Consider the following 19,513-nt stretch of genomic DNA (forward strand, 5'->3'; position numbering starts at 1 on the left):
GGGGCGAAATGGGTTGGGGAAGAGGTGGGGTGGGGATTTTGAGGTAAGGGTGGAGTGGGGGCAAGGCCTCAGGCAGAGTCGGGGGTTGAGCACCCCTGGCACATGGAAAGTCAGTACCTGTGTCTATGATCCCATAGCATTTGGAAATGTATAAGGGATTCTGAGTTACCTGTGGGAAAATGTGATACTGAATACACAGAACCCAGTTTGGACCCAGTTCACTGTTGCCCTGTCCCTTGTCATACACACCAGTGGAGAGAGTGGAAAACAAATCCAATTCAGAATGGGTTCATTTAACATTTACTTTGCATTGAGTAGATGACTGTACAGGGCAATAGTGAATGGTGTTCTTTATTCTTAACACTAGAGCCAAGGAAATAATTCACATTATGTTTTATGAATGCTGCCTCATTTACTTTGCAAAATTTCTGCTAAGAGATCATGCTTTTTTTAAATGAACTATGCAGTGTTGTTGTAGCTGTGTTGGTCCCAGGATATTAGAGAGACCCGGGGGGAGACGGGGGAGGTAATGTCTTTTATTAGACCAACATCTGTTGGTGAGAGACTAGCTTTCGAGCTTACACAGAGCTCTTCTTCACATCTGGGAAACTAACTCAGGCTACGACTACATTAGAGAGTTTACAGTAGCGGAGCTGCAGTGCTGCAGCTGTGCAGCTGCCTGTACGCGCTCTAATATAACTGCTCTAAGCCAACGGGAGAGCTGTCCCATCGGCTTAATTACTCCAGCCCTGCGAGCAGCGGTGGTTATGTTGGCAGGAGAAACTCTTCCGCCAACATGGCACTGTCCACACTGGCGCTTAGAATGGTGTAATTTACATTGCTTAGGAGGGTGGCTTTTTCACACCCCCGAGCGACATAAGTTTTACCAACAAAAACACTCGTGGAGAGAGAGCCTGACTGTGGTATAACTTATGTCGCTCAGGCATGTGAAAAAGCCACCTGCCCAAGCAACGTAAGTTACACTGCTCTATGCCAACGGGAGGGAGCTCTCCCATCGACATAATTAAACCACCCCCAACAAGCAACAGTAGCTATGTTGGAGGGGGAATATCTCCCACCGACAGTGTTGTCTGCATCAGCGCTTCTCTTGGTGTAACTAATGTCGCTCAGAGGGATTTTTTTTTCACACCCCTGAGCGACATAAATTATACCGACAAAAATACTAGTGTAGACATAACCTTAGTATAGACACTCTCACTTACAGAATGAGGTCCATGTAAGATGCCTTACATCGACCTAACCGTAGAGTAGACCAGGGCTGAATTAGTTTCCCAGACCCGAAGAAGAGCTCTGGGTAAGCTGGAAAGCTTGTCTCTCTCACCAACAGAAGTTGATCCAATAAAAGATATTACCTCACCCGGCTTGTATCTCTTTAATGTACTATTATTCAAAGTAATTCTACGTAGTTTGAACAAATTGTATGTGGATTGCTACTTGAAATGTGGACTGTTATTTACCTGTGAATGTCAGTGATCACAAATCTTAAGGCATTATTTCTGTTCCCTGATGGATTAATAATTTTTACAATGGTGTTTTCTGTGTGAATGTTTACACAACGTGAATTTAAAATTTGCTCTCATGAGTATTCAAGTGCATGAGATTACAAATTAGCTTCTGCAAGCATATATGCTATTAAAACTTTTATTGAAACAACTTCTGCCTCTATATGGAGATGGAACAATGCAGTTAAGTCACAGTGCTAGAAGTAGGAAAGAGTTCTATTCTTAGTTTTGCCACTGACTTGACTGTGTGAACTTGGCTAAATAACACCCTTTTTATTCATTAGTTTTCCGCATCTCTCATGTCTTTCTGCTTCACAGTGTTGTGAGCCTTAATTAGGCTACTGTAAGCAGGGGAATAGTCCTGCTACTGTGCGGAACTTTCCTGGCTTCTGCACTACCCGGTGAAGTGGGCCAGCAAAAGGATCCGAGTCCTCGCTCCCACTTCCTTTACTCAGTGGCCTCCCTGCCCTTGAGGACTCCCCTTCCACTCTCCTGTCTGGCAGAGTCCTCGTAACCCCAACAAGGCTGGGGCCAGGATTCCTGGGGGGCTCGACCCCCCAACCCTGCTGTGGTCACCTAGGACGGGCTAGGGTGTCCCCACTCTGGGGTACTCTCTCTGCACTGGGCACTTCTCTGACCCAGTGACCATTACATACAAGTTAGAGCAAATGCAAGTTATTTAATCAACAATTAACTTAAAAAAGAATAAGGAAAAAGGGAAAGATTAAAAGAAATGCATCAACCCGCTCTGTGGGTGGGAACATCACAGTGTCTCTGGAATGTCAGGGCAGTTCACAGTCTGTTCCTTGTAAGTCCCAGGCCTTCTTCTCAGGCCCTGGCTTTGCTGCAGGGATGCTGTGGGTTGGACACTTGCTCTGGTGGTGGCCACATGCTCTCAGGCTCTAAGTGGCAGGACCCTTCTTCCCAGTGTCGCCCCCGCCCTGTCAGGGTTACGATCCAAGCCTGGCCTGCAGAGCCTCTTGGCTGAGGCGTCTCCCTGTGCTGGGCCTGTTGCCCAGGGTCCCCCTCGCTCTCCCCAGCTGCTCACCACACCCAGCTCCAGACTGCTCCAGCCCCAGCTCCACCACTCGGTCTCAGCGCTGCTGCTGCTGCTCTGCCTCCAGCTCCCTGGGCTGCTTCTTTGGCCCCTCTGGCTCCGGTTGCTGCAGCTCTGCTCCCAGGACAGGTCTGCTCTGCAGGCTGCTTCTGTGACTCTGCTCCCAGCACTGTCCTGCTTCCTGGGCTGCTTTTCTGGCCCCTCTGGCTCTTGTTGCTGCAGCTCTGCTCCCAGGACAGGGGCTGCTCTCTCTGGATCTGGCACAGCTCTGCTCCCCGGCTCAGCTTGGGCCCCAACTTTCTCCTTAGCTCAGCCCCATGCTGTCTAACCCAGGCAATTCCAGCTAACATGGAGGATGGACCTCTCTGGCCTCCTGACTCCCTGATTAGCCTGCCGGCCCTGTCATTCAGGCTGCCCTGGAGCATTGGCCTCTCCCCATTGTTCCTGGGAGCTGTCAGTCTCAGGGTCCTGATTCCCCATCGACCCTTCCCCCTTTTTAGTACTGGCAGTTAGCAACTAAAACACCCCCACTGAGTGTTAGTAAGGGGGCAACAGTTCCCTTACACTTCCATGTCTGGACTTTTTCCAACTGAGTAGCCTTACTGAAATCAATAGCCTTTCACATGGACAAAGTCACGCATGGGCCTAAGTGTTTGCGGGATCAGGGCCATAGTGATTGTAAAATAATTTGAAGGTCAAAATAGTTTTTTAAAGTTCTGTTTCTAGTAAAAGTGACTTTACCTTGCTAGAACCACCTTTTTCAAACATGTGCAATTGTCTGTTTTAATGTCCTCGGAACCAACATTCAAAGCCCTTGGTCCAAAAGACAAATTTTCTGCAAACAACTTAATAACATTTTTGAATGTTAGAACAGCTACAACTACTCAGCTTTGCACCTGGCTTTAAAAAGACTCAAGCTATGGTTTGTATGGTGGTCAAAAAGCAAGGAAAAATATGGGGGCGGTTGTCAGAAATTTGCAAACAAGTTTATTACGCTAAGTTTCAGCTCAGAGTAAATGTTTACAGTCAGAAATATGTGATCTGCCAGAGGAACTTTGTTCCATTTCCATGTTTCATCACAATGTTGCTAACGGCAAATCTGAGGGGGAGGAGGGGGTCACTTTCCCATCCTCCCGCACAATGCACGTGCGTGAGAATCGCTAAAGGAAGTGAAAAGAAAAGGAGGACTTGTGGCACCTTAGAGACTAACCAATTTATCTGAGCATAAGCTTTTGTGAGCTACTTCATCTGAAGTGAGCTGTAGCCCACGAAAGCTTATGCTCGAATAACTTGGTTAGTCTCTAAGACGCCCCAAGTCCTCCTTTTCTTTTTGCGGATACAGACGAACAGGGCTGCTACTCTAAAGGAAGTGACTGCCTCACTTGCGAAAACAAAACCGAAGCAACCAGTCACGGACCCGTCCTTGTCCTTTGCTCTGACCGGTAACTAGAAACCTCCTGGGGGAGAGGGAGAATCCGAGGGGATGATCGCAGCCAGGTTTGTGAAGGAAGAGGCGCTCGGACAACTCCGAGTCGAACTGCTTCTTGCAGGCAACACGGCGTGGGCGGTCCGCAGAGCTGCGTCGCCAGAGGAACAAAGAGCTCGACGACGGCCTCCCCTTGACGTCCCCAGCCCAGGAGGTTATAAAGAAGTGGCGGGGAGGGGAGCGCTCGCTGTGGGAGCCCGCCCGGAGCCACCCGCGTGCCGGCCACTAGAGAGTGTCCGGGGCTGGCGGCGGCGGCGAGGCGCTAGGAGCGGAGCGGGCGGGCCGCACAGCTGGCTCCGCACCGAAGAGGCTTTTTGAAGAGCTCAGCCCCGGCGCTGGGGCGACGGCTGGCTCAGGATGAATGAGCTGAAGCTCGCTGTGCTGGGCAGCAGAGGAGCCGGCAAGTCTGGTAAACTTACCAGTTAACTTTGTGGGCGTGGGGGGAGGGATTGAACAAGTGGGATGTCAGTGTTACCCGGGTCCCTCCCAGGTTTTGTCAGGGTGGTTGCGACTCGGGCAATTCGACTTTTTAATAATCCGCTGATCCCGTGAATCAATGGCCAGCGGGTTTTCTGCACCAAGACAAAGTAGGAAACAGCTGCAGCGTTTAAAGATTTGTCCACTCCCGCTGCACACTGGCCCTTCCATTGTGCTACTACGAGGAGCCCCGGATCTTCGCCTCCCCCTCCACCCCCCGGACTTTTGCATTATTGATCACGCAACTGCTCGTCCACCAATCTCAGTTTGCAGCACTCCCCCTTGGCAATCGGTGTGCAGCCGGGGAGAGAACACGACTGATTTTTAAATGTTGGGGATTTTTGCGCACCAAGTAAGGTCAAAAGTTGTATAAAGTTAACCGTCACTGAACCAGGCATGTGCTCAGCTGGAGTTTGTTTTGTATTGCAGCCCTCACAGTGAGATTCCTAACCAGGCGTTTCATTGGAGAATATGCTTCTAACTCTGGTAAGCTCCCATTCGCAACTTTTCTGCCTTTTGTTTTAGGCGTTCTATAAATCATACCTCTAACGAGCACTAAAGCCATGTAAACATGAAATGTCCATTTTTAATTTCCTACCAAATACGTACCTGAATTTTCTTTTTAAATTCTCAGTTCTGTTTAGAAGTGTTTCCTAACATCTAATCAAAGTGTTTCTTTTTGGGTTATATACATTCACTGAAATGATTTTCCAAGGGTAATAGTGGATGATGAGCTGTTTGATCCCAAAGAAGTAGGTTTATTATTGTTTCAGAAAGTATCTTTAAAATGGAAACCGAACAATCTTTTAAAATAGTGATTTAATTTGTTTAGTTTGTTATTTTGAGTTTTTCTGATGAAAATATGAATAGAAACATAACTCATGTAGAAAGCAGATGTATAAAAATGAACATGTAAAACTCAGCACACGCTGTGCCAAGTGAAGTACTAATCAGAAATGAAAAGGGCAAATTGCTAAAGAAACTTAACTAGATCAGACACAAAAAGGCTGGTAAACTCTGTACACCATAAAGTAGAGAGAAGATAATTAAAGAAGAGAGTGAAGAAATAGGAAAAAATGTTTTTACCTTCTCTGCAAACAAACTTCTTGTTCCAAGAGGACTTTTTCAGGAAAAGTCAAAATTTGGCCTTAAGAGACTTGCATTTTCCATAGATAAGCTATGGAGCACCTGGAGAAAAGAGAATGCAGTAAGAGGGAGATTTCCAGAGGCACAAAGGGCAGTTACCCACCCAACTCCCATTCCCTTTTCATTATTTGTATTGCAGTAGTGCTTAGGAACCCCAGTCATAGAGCACTGGTCCATTGTGCTAGGTGCTGTACATACAGAACAAAAAGACAATCTGTGCCACAAAGGATTGACAATCCAAATCTAATTTTTGGAAAGGAGTTGGGTGCATAACTGCCCTTTGTGCCTCTGAGAATCTCCTCAATCAGCTGGACTCAACACGACAGGGGAACTAGCTAGTACTGTGAGTTGCACACACAAAATCCCCGCTGTTTTTCAAAGAAAATTTTTTAACAAACCCATGTATTTGTAAAGAGAATCTTGGGCTGTACAAACACTGTTTGAAAATAATTTTTGACCTGCTTCTACAGCTAGCAGGTGAATAAAATAAAAAGCAATCCACAAATCAGCCCAGAACATTTTGTAGTAGAATCAAAGAGATTGGATTTCAAAAGTTTTATGTTCTTACTTAATTATGGATGCCACAATGTTTGAGTGTGCTGCAGATTTATCCTTCTAATTTTCCCATCCCAAATATTCACTTGAGGATTCTGAAGGAGGTAGCTGAGGATAGGTCAGATATTCAGAACTGCAGCTCTACCTGAAGACTAACATGGTGCTGATTGGGAGTCAAGGGGAATCCCAGCAATGGTGAGCTTTATCTGGGCCCTGTCTGCACCAGGAATTTTTTGAACTGTTCGCACCATTGTAAACACCAGTTCAGCTTCCCCAAGGTTGGCAACATTGGCGGCCCTAGACAGTAAATTGTCAGTACTGTTTGAAATAGTGCGCTGATTAGATTTGCTCAGAGCAACATGGTGCTTAGAATAGTGGCAACATCTTGTCCCACTATTAATAGCAATTGTTTGAAAATCTCCAAATATTTCGATAATGTAGACTATGCCCCAGATTTTAAAAGGCGTTTTGGTTTTGCTATGGTCAGCATTGCAAGACCTAACTGATTTAGGAGCCTACGTTTTAGGCACTTAGTCTAAATCCCGTCAATTGGATTTTGGCTCCAAAATGCCTAAATCTCTTTTGAAAATGAGATTTAGGTCCAGATTTTTAAAGGTATTTAGGAATTGTGCTCAGCATTACAATGTCTGAGTCCCATTTTTAAAAGGGATTTTGGCTTCTAAGTGCCTGAATCTCGTTCTGAAAATCAGGCTGAGGCCCCCCCAATATCAGTGAGGCATTGCGACACTGAGTGCATGTTTCAGCTTCTAAGAATACAGCTGAAGGACTCAATCCTGCAAACACTACTGAGGGAAATGCTTGCTACTGTGAGGTTTCCCATTTGAGCCCTAGCATTGTAGTTAAGTGTTACTCCTGGTACCAGCTTTTTCAGGATCAGCACCCAAGTTCAGGCTTGTATAATACCAGCATAATTATAACTTGACAGGGTCAAACCAACACTGCTTGTGTGAGGAAAGCTCATACCCACCTAACCTATTTGAAAAAAAACTAATCAAATGAGTTACCCCTATGGTTCTATTTTACGTTGAGGAAAAAACTTTGCATAAGGCTTTGCATATGTGCTGAACATGCAGAATAGAAGAAGTGGGTCATCACAACTTAACTGATTCCAAATTTACCTTCCCTCTACCCTGAAGTCATAGCCAGCTCCTGCTCCCATCACTTCTCAACATACAGGTTGCTATCATGTCCTAGCTACCCTAAAACTTTCATAATATTTGTAGAGATTTTTGGGAAATTACTCACTATCCTAAAAGCATGAGCATTTACCTGTGCATCCTTGTATGCTGTCTCAAATGGCTAGCACTATGTTCTAACAATGTTCCCTCACACGTTGGCACCTGTTTGGGCATCACAGTGGAATAGGACCTGGCCAGCCATGAGCTGAGGGACACAATTAAGCATTGCACAATTTGCTATGGGCATATCTGAGGGGTGGGTTCACTTTCCGGTAACACATCAGGTTCTGCCAGAGGATTGATATGCAACTTGGTGGACCAAGGGCTAATTCACTACAGCAAATCTTATATTTCTTCATCGGCAATATAGCGATTAAAGCCTTTCCCCCCCACCCCCTTGTTAACTCTGATATTGATTTTAATGCCATGTGTCTTGTAGAGTGCATCTACACTAAACATTTGTGCCTGGATGGGAGGCAAATGCACATGGAAATTTATGACCCTTGTTCACAGGTAAGCGCAACTTATAAAGGATGAGCACAGCAATGCTGCTCCCAAAGGTCCTTCTAAGAGTGAGGTGGCAGGGAGGAGAGAGGAGAAAAGCTAACTCACGCTTTGCTCTTTTAGCAACTGACACAGAAGATTGAAATTCCTGTAGCTATAACATGTAGCTGTCAGGACTCTCTCTGTACTGAGCATTTTCCAACTTTATAGAATGAGCCCTTCATTGGACAGCTATCTGGTCAATGCTTTTCCATTTTGAAAACTACTAATGGCAACCAGATATAACATTGTACAGTAAAATTACATGCATCTTTAAATTCATAGGAAGGGCAAAAAGGTTGCAATCATTATTTGTATAGTTTCCCCAAATATCCTTTTAAATGGTTAATTTAGAAACATCTAACTAAATTTCATTTACCCGTGACAATGGCCAAATAGCCCTGGAAACTGAAGTCCTATATTCCCAGCATAGATCCAATGATAGTGACAATACAGACTTTCCCATGTTAACAACTGGGCTTAACTCTGACCTGAATAAAACACTTCTAAGGGAATTCAGCCTTCATGGTCATTCGATTCCTTCCTTCTTTGCTGAAATGGTTAATAAAGATGATATGGTGATGGATGTGTCAAAAACATAGCCAGATAAGCCAGCTCATTCCCCACAGTATTACCCAAAACAGACCAGCCATCTCTGCTCAACACTATGGCACTAGGCCCTGCAAAGAGCCATCATCCACGTGGCCAAAGGATCTAAGGCCATAGCACAGAAATGAAGGAGCAGGCCAGATGATCCTGCATCATCCCCCTCTCCTCAAACCCTGGAGAGGATCTCAATGAATGTTAATGATGCTTGACGTTGACGTTCCTGCTGCTGCCTTTCTGTGCTTTACGGGCTTCTCTCCCCCATTAGTGGGAACTGGGGCAGTGGCATCCAGGGTGGACCTTGGCAGCTTGACTCAGCTGGAACCATTTTGGCCAGGAGTTGGAGCAGGGTAGCCCATCATTAGGGAGTAGGCACAGGACCTCTGAGCAGATAGCTCTGGCCATCTGCAACTCCCTGGATCTGGGTTCAGAATGATCTAGGGAAACTCCTTGAGGGGACCCTTTGGAGTTCTCTCCTCCACCCTCAGACTGCCTCGTGCATCAAGCTTGGTGGTATTTTCTGTGATAGAGGCACCTACCCACCCTGAACAGAACTAAGACCAACTCAGTCCCACAGGCATCTCTCAGAGAAGAACCATTTTTGGTCATTGCAAATCTGAGCTGCACGTGAACCCTAACGTAGACCTTGTTGGGGGCAGGAAACTTACCAAAAATTCCCACAGTGCAGCTGAACTAGGGGCAAGCAATAGTAGGGGCAAATCTCCTGCAGTCAGAACCCCTTCATCCCCATTTCAATTAGACTTGTATTTCAACTGGTTTATCTAAAATGATGGTGGAGGGCACTAAAGCCTTGCCTACATTGTGGCCCTCACCAGTTTCAACAATGATTCTGCTGAACTAGTCAGTCTTTTTTAGGTAAATTTTCCCAGTGCAGACAGCTCTGGGTATGAAAGGCTCTATGCCATATCTAAGCTGCCCAGTCTCCCTTAAATGATTTGTTTTAGTTGCAAAGTACACAGATCAGGACACATTGCAACAGATTGAAATCAAGACAGTAACAAATCTGGCATTTTGATTGGAGACTTTCTGGGCAGGGAACTTGCCGTACTAGGTTTGTATAGCACAGCACCCATTTATAAAATATATAATATAACCAGCTACTGAATACCCTGAATATAAACAAAAATCTGTACTATTTCCATTGAATTGCAAGCTGTCACAAACAGCATTTGGTGTTATGATGGAGTAGCGTAGATTTGTTCCAGAAGTGCGCTGAGGCATTTGGGAGAAGAGGGCTAGTTAGAAATCCCCAATAATCTGGAGCTAGAAAGGTTTTCTATCTATAATCTACAGACTCTTCTTCATAGGGTTGACCATCTTTAAAACATATAAAAATAATGGAAAATTATGCGGTCTTCTTTTCTCCCTTTGACATTAATTATCACCTACACTGATGTTATCCTTCTGTATAGTTCTTTAAGCGGTTTTCAAGGTGCCTTCAGGTCTGGACCAAGAAGACTAATGGCTTTGTCTTAACTTTCTCCAGTGCGTCATTACTGATTTCAGAATACAGCCAAAAAACCTTATTTATTTTATTAAACTGTCTGTGGACTTGCTCCCAACTATTTCATAGATCTCTTAACTCTCTGCTCCCCCCCAGCTCATCTGCCACCATCTTCTGCTTTTGCAGTTTTTCACCTGTTGATTTGTCAGCCATCTTTGATGCCTTCGTTTTTAATTGGCCATATCCTTTCTCCATCTAGGCTTTCAAAGTAAATATGAAACCCTATCTTTCATCCCTTTTCCCTCTGCTTTCACTTTCACTGTCCTGTTCTAACATCCCATCCCTCATATTAACAAACTGCCCCCACCAAAGTCTGTGTGGTGACTTGATGTCCTGCTGAAGGATTTACATACTCTCCAAGTCTTTTCAGAGACTGGGGGGAAAGGTTGAATGGCTAGGAGGGTAAATGATTCACTAAAATAACTTCCTAGTGAAGGAACAGATTAAAAACACCAGAGTTGCTTTTGTATAGGGAATTGTGTGGGAACAATAAACAACAAACAAAGTCAGCAAACTCCCCATGTTCATTTTACTAGGATCAAGAGTGGCAACACCATACTATAGAATCATAGATTAGAGTTGGAAGAGACCTCAGGAGGTCATCTAGTCAAACCTGCTGCTCAAAGCAGGACCAACCCCATCTAAATCATCCCAGTCAGGGCTTTGTCAAGCCAGGCCTTAAAAACTTCTAAGGATGGAGATTCCACCACCTCCCTAGGTAACCCATTCCAGTGCTTCACCACCCTCCTAGTGAAATAGTGTTTCCTAATATGCAACCTAGACCACTGCAACTTGAGACCATTACTTCTTGTTCTGTCATCTGCCACCATTGAGACCAGCCTAGCTCCATCCTCTTTGGAACCCCCCATTCAGGTAGTTGAAGGCTGCTATCAAATCCCCCCTCACTCTTCTCTTCTGCAGCCAAATAAGCCTAGTTCCCTCAGCTTCTCTCAAATCATGTGCTCCAGCCCCCTAATCATTTTCATTGCCCTCTGCTGGAGTCCCTCCAATTTGTCACATCCTTCCTGTAGTGGGGGGCTCAAAACTGGACGCTATACTCCAGATGTGGCCTCACCAGTGCCAAATAGAGGGGAATAATCAGTTCCCTCGATCTGTTGGCAGTGCTCCTATTAATGCATCCCAATATGCTGTAAGCCTTCTTGGCAACAAGGGCACACTGTTGACTCATATCCAGCTTCTCATCCACTGTAATCCTCAGGTCCTTTTCTGCATAACTGCCACTTAGCTAGTCGGTCCCCAGCCTGTAGCAGTGCATGGGATTCTTCCGTCCTAAGTGCAGGACTCTGCACTTGTCCCTGTTGAACCGCATCAGATTTCTTTTGGCCCAATCCTCCAATTTGTCTAGGTCACTCTGGACCTTATCCCTACCCTCCAGCGTATCTACCTCTCCCCCCACCTTAGCGTCATCCGTGAACTTGCTGAGGGTTCAGTCCATCCCATCGTGTCTGTATATAAAAGGGTTAAACAAATACTGATGGCCACAGTTGTGTGCTCAGTTACCCTGGGGTAAATTCAGAGGCACTCCATTGCAATCAAGGGACCAGAGTCTGGCTGTAAGATTTAATTTAACTTTACTGATGATTAAGACCTATCAAGGGGGATTTAAAGTTCTGAAACACTGTTTATACATTCATTATAACAATCATCTCCAGTGATGGTGGTGGTTTATCTATAGCTCTTTGGAGTACCAGTTCCAGATCAGGGCCCCATTGTGCTGTGCACTGTACAAACATGTACGTTTCCTTACATTTTTAGTTAGAAAATATTGTACAGTGATAACAGTAATGGATTCTTTCTATTGTTGTATGCATTTCATTGCCTTCAGCCACGACAGGGGAAGCTGTCCCTCACTGATGAACTCCACTGGGCTGATGGATTTGTCATTGTGTATGACATCAGCAACAGAGCTTCCTTTGCCTTTGCAAAGGCATTGCTATACAGGATACGAGATTCCCACCTGGCAGCTTGCAAAAGGTAAGTTGTCTTATAAATATTACATTTCTTTCAATCTAACATACGAAAAGAGATGAGAGTGAGCTCTAGGTACCCTAACAGCCACTAAAATGACACTCTGCACAGCAATAGTACCCAGCAACGTAACAATAGTAATATACTAGCTGGTAAATTCAGCAGCAAAATGTAACCCGTTCCATCCAAAACCCAGTATACTATAGGCTTTTTCATTCTTGTTTCACATGTAAATGATACTGTCATGCTAGGTGATATAAGACTAACTATTCTGATCAAGATTAGACAACGTGCAGGTGAAAGTGCTGGTAGTTAGCCTATGCTGCAGCTCCCCCCATTGCTGTGACCAGTGGAGCTGCACCAATGGGAAGTTTGAAGAAAATACTAGTGTAGACACAATCAGGGAGGATTTGGCACCAAGAACTCCTCTTAAACTCTGTCCTCAGCAGTGACATCAACTCCCTTTATGTCCTTGGGCACAATTTAAATTAGTTCAGAGGTCAGTGGCATGAATTAATTGGTGAACTAGTTAAATGTTTAAAAACTGACTGCTAAGTATTGGTATTCACAACAGTTGACCTAGGAATGCATAACCTGCTGAGGCTTTTGCCTAAATAAAACATGACCTGAGAATAAAATCATCTTAAATTGGGAAATCGTTTAAATTATATTTTCAGCCCCTTTCACCATATACTGTCTCAACCTTAATCCGTTGGTGCATATATTTTTCATACTTTTTAATATTTAAGGGGGGAAATGTACTGTCAACTTTTTTTAGTCTTAATAAAACATAACTAAAATGAGGTTGTCATTTGCCTCACAGATGGGTTAGGAGGCTTTATAGCAATCTGAGATCCTAGATAGCATTTAATGGTCTACATTAATATTATAATATTAAAAAAAAAACTGTCAGTTTCCTTTGGATATGCAGCATACAAGAGCAGGTATCCTGTAGCATTTTTATAAGGCTTTTTGTCTAATCAAAAACTTTTTTATTTCAGAGTGGTAGAGTCAGCTGTATTCTTAGTTGGTAACAAGCAGGATCTATGCCATATGAGAGAGGTAGGCTGGGATGAAGGACAAAAGCTGGCGATGGATAACAAATGCCAGTTCTGTGAACTGTCTGCAGCCGAACATTGTCAGGAAGTGGTGACCATGTTCACGAAAGTCCTGAGAACTATCACCACAAACGTCAAAGTGAAGGAAAAGAGACGACCCAGTGGGTCAAAGTCAATGGCCAAACTAATCAACAACATGTTTGGGAAGAGGAGGAAGTCTGTGTAGTGGACGTCCAGGCTCATGGAAACCACTGAATGATGATACACTGAAACGTTGCAGCAGTAGGCCATATGCAATGCTTGGACTCAGCCAATGAGTACATGTGTTTAAAAGGTCTCCATCTGAAGGGATATGTCAGTACAAACCAAAGATGACTGGCAGTATGGGCCAGTAGACAGAGTACTGCACTGGGATTCAGAAGACCTGGGTTCTATTTACAGCACTACCATGAACCTTGGCAAGTCTCTTCATCTATCTGAGCCTCTGTTTCCCCTCTCAACCTGTGTCTTGTCTATTTAGATTATAAGCTTAGAAGGACTGTCTTTTACTACTTTGTGTGTAGAGTGCCTACAAACAATGGGGCCTTAATCTTGGTTGTAGCTTCTAGGTGTTACTGTAATATTTTTTTTTTCCAATGAACTCAGCCTCTCTGTGCCTCGCTGAACAATAGCCCAACTTCACAATTCCAAGATTTATCTGTAACAGCAATTGCACTAATTGAAACCAGGATTGGAATTGACACTAATTGAAACTTTGTGATATTGCACTTGTAAGTAAATGAGTGAAGGATACTTAATGCCTGACTTTCAGGGCTTCCTTTCCCTGAAAAGGTGCCATGAGTAGGGGATCAGATAAATGAGGTCATCATCTGTCTGCCATTTCAGTATTACTGCTGGAGCATGATGGGAGGAAGCATGGTCCAGTGGATAGGAAACTGGAATGGGAGTTATGAGCCTTGGGCTCACTTTGGCTCTGCTGCTGACTTGCTGTGTGACCTAAGACAAGGTCTTATTGGGAGAAATTTACTCCTAAAATTTACATCAGTTTTATCTTCCCTGGCCACATGGGTATTTGAATCCATGATTTCAAGCTTCAGAGGTGGAAGCTAATTCCTTACACCATCTTCCATTCCTATGCAGATGGCCAGTGCAGCCAGTGTAGCACTGAAATCCAACTTAAGAACTCAGGCCCTGATTATCAAAAGTATTTAGGCACCTAACTCCCATGGATCTCTGCCCTTAATTTGGCCCTCTGTACAGGGGTGACTTCACCCTCCATGCCTCAGTTTTCTTCTCAGCAATATGGGTATAATAATTGCCTATCTACTCTATTTTATTTAGGAGTAGGATTTGAAAAGTCCCTCAGTAAGGAGCACGTCTGACTGGGATTCAAAGTCAGACTTTCAATGGACTTGTGGTCCTAACTGCCATACTCATTTTAAAACATATTTATTACCATGGTAATTAAATACCTTTTGTAAAGCACTTTGATTTGTATAGATAGTGCTATAGAAGTGCCTTATTATTTTTTACACCCACAGGTGCTGAACATTAGGCACTGGAGTCTAAATATTTAAGCAACAGAAAATCAGGCTCCTTACTGCATACTTAGGTACTTAGGCACCCATGTCAATGTTTCTGACTGTACAAAAATTATAAAGGGAAAGGTAAGTGGTCTGAAGGTGACTGACTTTCTCCCATACTGGTTCCAACAGACCCTAAAGATATTCTACAAGCATCCCCGCACAAGTAGACAGACGTGTTAGCGGGGCTTGAAGTTGTGCACTGAAAATAGCAGGGTGGATGTTGTGGCTTGGGCTGCAGCCGGGGTTCTCAAGTCCATCCAACCCCCTATGGTCAAGTTAAGGGTCTTGAGTCTCTGCTGGAGCTGCAAATTCCATGCTGCTATTTGAGCTACATGAGCAAGAATCTGTCTACTCAGGCTGTGAGGTTTGCTCCCAGCTGCTGTGTGGTCATACCCAAAGGTGCAGTTTCCAAAAAAACCCTCAGCATTGTGGCCTAACTGGTCCCATTGAAGTCAATGAGCAGAGTTAGGTCAATGCTGAGTGCTTTTGATAATTCCATGCAAATAAGTAGAAAGCTGTATCACTTTAATGAAGTTTATTCGTATGTGCTAAAAACATACTGTGACTAAAGATCATCACTTGTTGAAAAGGTCATCTTATTTCACATCGTTATAGCTTTTAAAATTGCGAATCATGGAATTTCTCAGAATCTTGGCAGGCTTTTCACTATCTTACATCCAAGCAGACCTTACCTACCGTATCAAGAGTGATTTATATAAGGGCATATTTTGGAATCAGAGAGAGTGAATTTTAAAGCACTGATGTATACTAATCTATTAAATAACGCAAACAGCACTCCTCCAAACTCTTTAGTGGGCAGCTTTTTTGTAGTCTGTCAACCTATGTAAAGCTTGCTAACTAGATTTGAAAACTAACTGTATTTACTGTTATGACATTAAACCAACTTGAATGTTACAAGAGAGAAACGTTTACACTTTTTACAATGGACTAAGATTTAAAAAAACACCACCACCACCAACTTTTGCTATTGTACAAATGAAGCCCATGCAGCCTCAAATAGTAAATTCAGATGCTAGGTACTTTAACAAGAGGAGGACTATGACTGTTTCATACACACACTGAAGAATCATGCATGCATCTTGACACAATTAATTGTAGAGCTCCTAACATTTTTTTATTCTTAATACTTAACAAAAAGAGAACATACTTGGTTAAGGTTGCTAGGAGACTAATTACTTTTCTTCATAGAGAGATTTTTACAGAACCTAAGAAATAAAGGATAGCAGATTCCGAAAATTCCACTTGAGGAGGTTGGGTCGCAGCATAAACTGATAGACATCCTGCATACATCATCATCTGCCTGCATCCTGCTACCTATTAATGAGGCTCTGCTAGACCCTGCAACAATAATTTGGCATACTCCAGTGACAATTATCACCTATTTCTAAGAGTGTGCACACAAAATGTTTTCTCCAGGACTTGGAATTTTTATTTTCGCATCCCTCCCGCAACTCCCTTTTGGTCTATGCAGTAAACAAATGTGGAAGACAGCTTCAAACTAAACTGTCACATGGCATCAAAGATTTAAAAAAGCAGCTTCACTTATTTGGCCGCAAGTCATATTCATTGGCTAGTCTACAATTTGGGATTACCAACTACAAAACCCTCATGGCACAATACAGCCCTACTAACTCTTCGAAGTTTAATTCCTTTATTGAGCACGTTTTACCAGAACAGAGGGAATAATTTCAGGCAATCATTGCAGGTAGTCAGCTGCTGGCCAGAATATCATTGCAGGCCTCTCTGGATACCACTGATTTTGTCTCTATGGTGGTAGCCATGAGGAGGGCCTCCTGCCTTCAGCTCTCAGAATTTGAGAGAAGTCCAAAATACAGTTAAGGACCTTCCTTGCAATGGATGAAGCTGTTTGTGGGAAAGACCAACAGGTCTCTGCATAAGGTGTTGCCTTATATTTCAAAAGTGTATACACTTGGACTGAGATTGAGATAGAAATAGGAGAGACTTGTTGAAAGTCTCTGGGTAAGGAGTTAAAAAAATAAAGGTGATGTCATGGCAGGGGTTAACTACAGACCACCTAACCAGGAAGAGGAGGTGGATGAAGCTTTTTATAAACAACTAACAAAATCATCCAAAGCACAGAATTGGTGGTGATGGGGGACATCTGTTGGGAACATAACACAGCAGGGCACAGATTATCCAACGAGTTCTTGGAATGTATTGGAGACAACTTTTTATTTTAGAAGGAGAAAAAAGCCAGTGGGGGAGAGGCTGTTCTAGATTTGATTCTGACAAATAGGGAAGAACTGATTGAGAATTGGAAAGCGGAAGGCAGCTTGGGTGAAAGTGTTCATGATTCTAAGGAATGTTAGGAGGGAAAACACAACAATAAAGAAAATGGGTTTCAAGAAGGCAGACTTTAGCAAACTCAGGGAGTTGGTAGATAAGATCCCAGGGGAAGGAAGTCTAAGGGGAAAAGCAGTTTGAGAGACCTCGCAAATTTTCAAAGAGACACTGTTAAGGGCACAAGAGAAAACCATCCCACAGTGTAAGAATGATAGGAAATATGGCAAAAGACTACCCTGGCTTAACAGGAGATCTTCAATGATCCTAAACTCAAAAAAGAGTCCTACAAAAAGTGGAAACTAGGTCTAATTAGAAAGGATGAATATAAAAAAATAACACAAGTATGTGGGCAAATACTTAGAAAGACCCAGGCACAAAACAGATTAAACTATTGTGACAAAGTTCCTCCTCTACCTTGGTGGATCTTGTGCTTATTGGCGGATTTGCTGTCTTTGGAGCTTCACGGCAGCCCTCAGCTTGGCCGTTTTTCTGAACCCACAGTCCAGGTTGACGACTCCTGTGTCTGACCAGGAGTTGGGAGGTTTGGGGGGAACCCGGGCCCGCCCTCTACTCCAGGTTCCAGCCCAGGGCTCGGTGGAATGCAGCTGTCTAGAGTGCCTCCTGGAACAGCTGTGCGAGAGCTACAACTCCCTGGGCTACTTCCCCATGGCCTCCTCCCAACACCACCTTTATTCTTACCATAGGACCTTCCTCCTGGTGTCTGATAATGCTTGTACTCCTCAGTCCTCCAACAGTCCGCATTCTCACTCTCAGCTCCTAGTGCCTCTTGCTCCCAGCTCCTCACACGTGCACCACAAACTGAAGTGAGCTCCTTTTTAAACCCAGGTGCCCTGATTAGCTTGCCTTAATTGAGTCTAGCAGCTTCTTGATTGGCTGCAGGTGTTCTAATCAGCCTGTCTTAATTGTCTCCAGAAGGTTCCTGATTGTTCTGGAACTTTCCCTGTTACCTTACCCAGGGAAAAGGGACCTACTTAACCTGGGGCTAATATATCTGCCTTCTGTCACTCTCCTGTAGCCATCTGGCCCGACCCTGTCACACTACCTAGAAACAAAGGGTAACAAGAAAACATTCTATGACTACATTAAAAGCAAGAGGAAAACCAAAGACAGGGTAGGCCCATTACTCAGTTGTGTGTGGGAGGTACAATAACAGAAAATGTGGAAATGGCAGAAGTGCTAAATGACTTGCCAGAAGATGGGAATGGGCAGTAGGGATTATCTGTTCTGTTCGTTCCCTCTGAAGCACCTGGCATTGGCCACTGTCAGAAGACAGAATACTGGGCTAGATGGTCTGACCCAGAATGGCCGTTTTTATGACTCATGACTAGTTATATCTTCCCAAGACAAGACTCTTTTGGTAAATTTCCTTCCCACAGCCTCTCCTGTGATCCCTTAACCCCAACCCTGGGAACTCAGCAGATTGCAGGTCTCAATCCAGTTAGCAGAGTAATGAGAGCCACCTCATCAAACCCAAGTGCTTTTTACCCTCCTACGCAGCCTGAATACATTCCAGTGGCACATACAGAAGTAAGGGATTTCATTTCCCATTGCATAAGGTTACCTGAGTCTGAACTTTAAAGACCAAGTACAGCCTATCACTGTCCAACCCAGAAGCGGATGTTCTTCACTGGTGAATTGATTCTTGTATGTCGAGAGAGAGAGAGAGGCACTTTGGGATCCTTCATAATAAAAGATGTTGTATAAATATATAACTATATGCTGTGCAAATGTTAAGTATTAGTATAACTTAACCACAGGGTTTTGACACCTAGATACAGAAGAACCTCAATTACAAACACCTCGGGAATGGAGGTTGTTCATAACTCTGACACGTTCACAACTCTGAACAAAACATTATAGCTGTTCTTTCAAAAGTGTACAACTGAACATTGACTTCATACAGCTTTGAAACTTGACTACACAGAAAAAAAATGCTGCTTTCCCTTTTGTAAAAGTAGTTTATATTTAACACGTTTTGGGGTTTGTTTGTTTTTTGGGGGGGGAGGGAGGGGGGGAAGGTGTCTCTGCTGCTGCCTGATGGTGTACTTCCGGTTCCAAATGAGGTGTGTGGTTGGCAGTTCAGTTTGTAACTCTGAGGTTCTACTGTATAAAACAATGAGATAAGTAAAAAGAAAAGGAGTACTTGTGGCACCTTAGAGACTAACCAGTTCATTTGAGCATGAGCTTTCGTGAGCTACAGCTCACTTCATCGGATGCTATGCTATGCATCCGATAAAGTGAGCTGTAGCTCACGAAAGCTCATGCTCAAATAAACTGGTAGTCTCTAAGGTGCCACAAGTACTCCTTTTCTTTTTACGAATACAGACTAACACGGCTGTTACTCTGAAATAAGTGTTCAGTATAGCAGCTCATGTTTTAGTTCACAGTCATTCCTCCCTTCTTACCGGATCGTCTGC

The 19,513-nt window shown here is 43.8% G+C and overlaps 1 protein-coding gene across 1 annotated transcript; it reads left to right on the forward strand.

Moving 5' to 3' along the window:
- The first annotated feature begins 3,937 nt into the window (after nucleotides 1–3,937).
- Nucleotides 3,938–15,665, forward strand: RERGL (RERG like). Its single transcript, XM_007071177.4, has 5 exons — nucleotides 3,938–4,475; nucleotides 4,973–5,029; nucleotides 7,883–7,956; nucleotides 11,964–12,112; nucleotides 13,108–15,665. Exons 1-5 carry the CDS (start codon nucleotides 4,424–4,426, stop codon nucleotides 13,388–13,390), a joined length of 615 nt encoding a protein of 204 aa, XP_007071239.2. The 5' UTR covers nucleotides 3,938–4,423; the 3' UTR covers nucleotides 13,391–15,665.
- The last annotated feature ends 3,848 nt before the right edge of the window (nucleotides 15,666–19,513 follow it).

This window comes from Chelonia mydas, chromosome 1, assembly GCF_015237465.2.
Source record: "Chelonia mydas isolate rCheMyd1 chromosome 1, rCheMyd1.pri.v2, whole genome shotgun sequence".
Classification (NCBI taxonomy): Eukaryota; Metazoa; Chordata; order Testudines; family Cheloniidae; genus Chelonia; species Chelonia mydas.